Source organism: Cyprinodon variegatus, unplaced genomic scaffold (assembly GCF_000732505.1).
Source record: "Cyprinodon variegatus isolate N-32 unplaced genomic scaffold, C_variegatus-1.0 Scaffold344, whole genome shotgun sequence".
In the NCBI taxonomy this organism is placed as follows: domain Eukaryota; kingdom Metazoa; phylum Chordata; class Actinopteri; order Cyprinodontiformes; family Cyprinodontidae; genus Cyprinodon; species Cyprinodon variegatus.
The window spans coordinates 548,737-552,375 of NW_015150797.1; the positions used below are offsets into that span (position 1 = coordinate 548,737).

The following is a 3,639-nucleotide window of genomic DNA, read 5'->3' on the forward strand; positions in this document are numbered from 1 at the left end:
GTTTTAAAATATCGGCATATCGGATATCGGCCAAAATCCCAATATCGTGCATCCCTAATTTTCATTGTTTGCCGTGAAACGTTTTTATTTCACAAGCATGTTTCAAAGCTTGGATTTCATTTCGCTTTAAATGAAGGTAAACTAGAGGGGATAAATGAAAACAGAGCTAGTTTTTCAAAACAGTGTGTCTGTCATTTTTATAATGAAAATTAAGTGAGAAAAAAAAATGCTTTATCAGATTTAGTAGGAAAAAGAATTTAGGATATTCGATTTTTAAGCCAGCCTTAGAAAGAATCTGGCAAATAAAAATCTGTCCGATTACCTAAGGAATGACCATTGAGAGCAGCATAATAAACATAAAAGCACAAAAAAGTCCTCCACTTGACCTTGGCAGTAATGAATGTCCATGTTGTTTAATGCATCATCAGGTCGAGCTGCAATGATCAGTCAAACTAACTAATACTTTCTGATACCTTAGTTTTTTGGATCTGATTTGTATGTTTATATTTGTTTTCCAAAGGTAACAAAAAGGCCGTCCTGGATTCCAATCCCTTCCTCTCTGAAGCGAACGCTGAAAGAATCGTTCGGACGCTTTGCAAAGTTCGCGGAGCAGCTTTAAAACTCGGCCAAATGCTCAGCATTCAAGGTGGGACAAAAAAAAACTTTTACCTAAATACATTTTCTATAAAACTCACAAAATGCATATTGAATTGTGTTTAAATAAAGCTTCACTCAGTCTGTCACAGACTCAGTTTCTCTAACCAACATGCAGGATTCCTTCATCAGCGCTGAAAATAACCCTCAGGCTGAGCAGACAGAGTGCCATTCCGCTCGAGCTGTTAGCTATTGTAGGCAGCAGTTTAAACTGAGTCTCAGGTCTGCGGGCTTGACGCGGCACGCTTGCATTACTGTGCTGTTTTTGCCGCCGTGCTGCTGTCAAGTGTCTGTCATGTGAGCTCACTGAGTGAAGCGTTTGTTTTCTTTAACATAAATCCCCTGTTTGCTGTAAGACAACTCCCTGCTCTGCTAAACCCACATTCAGCAGCTCGTGTTCTGAAAGGGATTCCTGAACCCGCCATTTTGTTATTTTCAGGTTATAGCCTGTAGAACCAACACAGAGCCGTTTACGTTGTGACTTTCAGCGGTAATTTATCTTGTAAAAAAAGTATATGAATGTTAAACTTCTTTTGTTTTTTTGTATATTTCTGCTTCTTTAGTTTCTCTAAACTTTCTTTTATTGAAAAATTAAATTAAAGTCCTACAGCATTTTGTAGGGTGGCTGTGTTGACTTGTTTGTGGATTTGTTCTCCATGTAACCAGCTGAAGTAATGAGGCTATAAACCACGTCAGGTGACCCGACCCGACCTTAACACGCTCTGTTTCAGCTCAAAGACTTACGACAGGTTCCACAGAATACTATATTTTTTTATAGGCTTTCTGCTTCTTTGCTTACCCCATTTTTAAATCATTTACTCATAAAGCCCCTGTCACAACGTGACGATTTAGCCTGCAAAAATGCTGGCATATGCTTAACTTTCTATGTATTTTTTCATTTTTGGGCATATACACAGTGTTCGTAACGACAGCCTAACTTCTGCATAACGCACAGCAGCGTAATGCCCATGAAATGACGCACATGCATCAGAGGCGCCATAACTGCATTCAAAGATTTCTTTGATTGGGGGGTTAACCTAGCTGCTGTTTACTGCCTGCCAAAAAAAAAAAGAATAAGCGATTAATGGACAGAAAGAAAGAAAGAAAGGTTTGCAGCAGATTCAGCATCATGTCTGCCAGGAAGTTTGTTGGGCGTAAACGCATGGAGGATCCATCACCCTCACCTTCTGGCTCACCCTATGATGGGGATGAAGTCTGGAGGAGAACTGATGGTTTCCTCCTGTGAACCCCCTTTATACCAAAACGCTGCCAATACGCCGTTATACAGTAGCTGGAAGTTAGAAACACGTTCAGCGCTCGTCTGGAACACGGCAGATACGTTGATGTGTTTTCTAGAGAAGTTAAACAGAAGTTATGCACAAGTTACTCAGGTTTTGGATAAGCTAGACGCCACGACTGATTAGTAACTTACACTTAACGGTATTTTATACATAAATAAGAAAAATATGGTGGAGTTTTAATTGGGAATATGGAGTGAGAGTCTCACTCCCAATGGGTGCATTTGAATCCATACAGAAGCTTTATATAGCTAAAGCTAAAAGCTATTTTGTTTTTGTTAGCTTGGACAAAAGTTTTTTTTTTCCCTGCTGTAAACAATAAATGTTTAATAAATATGAAATTCTGTTGTAAAATTAATTTCAGATAGAAGTATGCTTTTTTTTTTTTTTTTTTTAAACATAAAATAAGCTAAATACAGCAGTAGCTTTAGCTTTTAGCCACAAAGGGCTAAGGCAACACGTAACTAATAGCTGCTATGTTGCTGTTTGCTAAAACCAGAGACGTTTTTCTACTGTTTACATTAAATTCTTATTTAATGTGATATTTCTGTGTAAAACTGAATGTGGGTAGAAATATGTGATTTTAAATTGATGGACAATTGCTAATAGGTTAAAAATTTGACTTAGAAAGCTAAATACAGCACTATCTACCTTTAGCTTTTAGCTGCTAAAGGCTTAAATATTTTTAACTAATTAATTAGCTAGTTAGCTTTACTTAAATTTAGGTTCTTGTTTTTTAACAAGAGACAAATAAAATGTGTATATATCACATGGTTGTATTTTTATAAGGTATATAGATGACTGAGTTTAGTCTTTTTGGAAACACGGGGTACCAAAAACAAAATGACAAGAACACACAGTTAGAAAACGATTTATATAAACCTATTATCTTCATGATTATCAAGGTTACATTTTGCTGTTTTCTCCTTCAGATGATGCTTTTCTCAACCCTCAGCTGGCTAAGATCTTCGAGCGTGTCCGACAGAGTGCAGACTTCATGCCCACCAAACAGATGATGGTACATTTATCTTAAATAACAGTACATGGAAATGATTTGGCTACCAGTTTTTTTACAGATTTTTGTTCCATCCTTATGTACTTCCAGAAAACAATCACCAATGATCTGGGCCCAAACTGGAGAGACAGTCTTGAGTATTTTGAAGAGAAGCCGTTTGCAGCTGCCTCCATCGGTCAGGTGCACTTTGGGAGACTGAAGGACGGCAGAGAGGTGGCCATGAAGATTCAGGTGAGCCTGGTGGCTGCACATGTATAAAGCGTTACATTTTGATATAACTCTGCAAACTGATGCCCAAATGTTCCACCAGTACCCTGGAATTGCAAAGAGTATCAAGAGTGACGTGAATAACATCATGACTGCTCTGAGTTTGAGCAACGCTCTGCCTGACGGTAACATTGTTGGAGGGTTTTTATCATCTGTATGCTAACGGCTCCTATTGTGTGAAGTCATTCCCGGCTGATAACGGCTGTGTGGGTTCTTTTCACCTACTTTTCACAGGGTTGTTTCCTGAGCATCTCATTGAGGTCATGAGTCGAGAGCTAGCTTGGGAGTGCGATTACATAAGGGAGGCAAACTGTGCCAGAAAATTTCAGTAAGTCCTTAATTTTTATGCTTATGGTCCAGCTGTCAATCAATTTTAAATCATTTTATTTACAGCAAAAGCATTTA

The 3,639-nt window shown here is 38.3% G+C and overlaps 1 protein-coding gene across 1 annotated transcript in view; it reads left to right on the forward strand.

The window, feature by feature from the left end:
* The window catches only part of LOC107091604 (atypical kinase ADCK3, mitochondrial-like), a 29,775-nt gene that overhangs the window by 10,438 nt on the left and 15,698 nt on the right, over window positions 1-3,639 (forward strand). Inside the window, exons 6-10 of the mRNA XM_015385624.1 lie at window positions 521-646; window positions 2,885-2,970; window positions 3,058-3,198; window positions 3,278-3,359; window positions 3,469-3,562. Of these exons, the coding sequence (XP_015241110.1) occupies window positions 521-646; window positions 2,885-2,970; window positions 3,058-3,198; window positions 3,278-3,359; window positions 3,469-3,562 (529 nt within the window). The remainder of the gene's footprint in view (window positions 1-520; window positions 647-2,884; window positions 2,971-3,057; window positions 3,199-3,277; window positions 3,360-3,468; window positions 3,563-3,639) is intronic.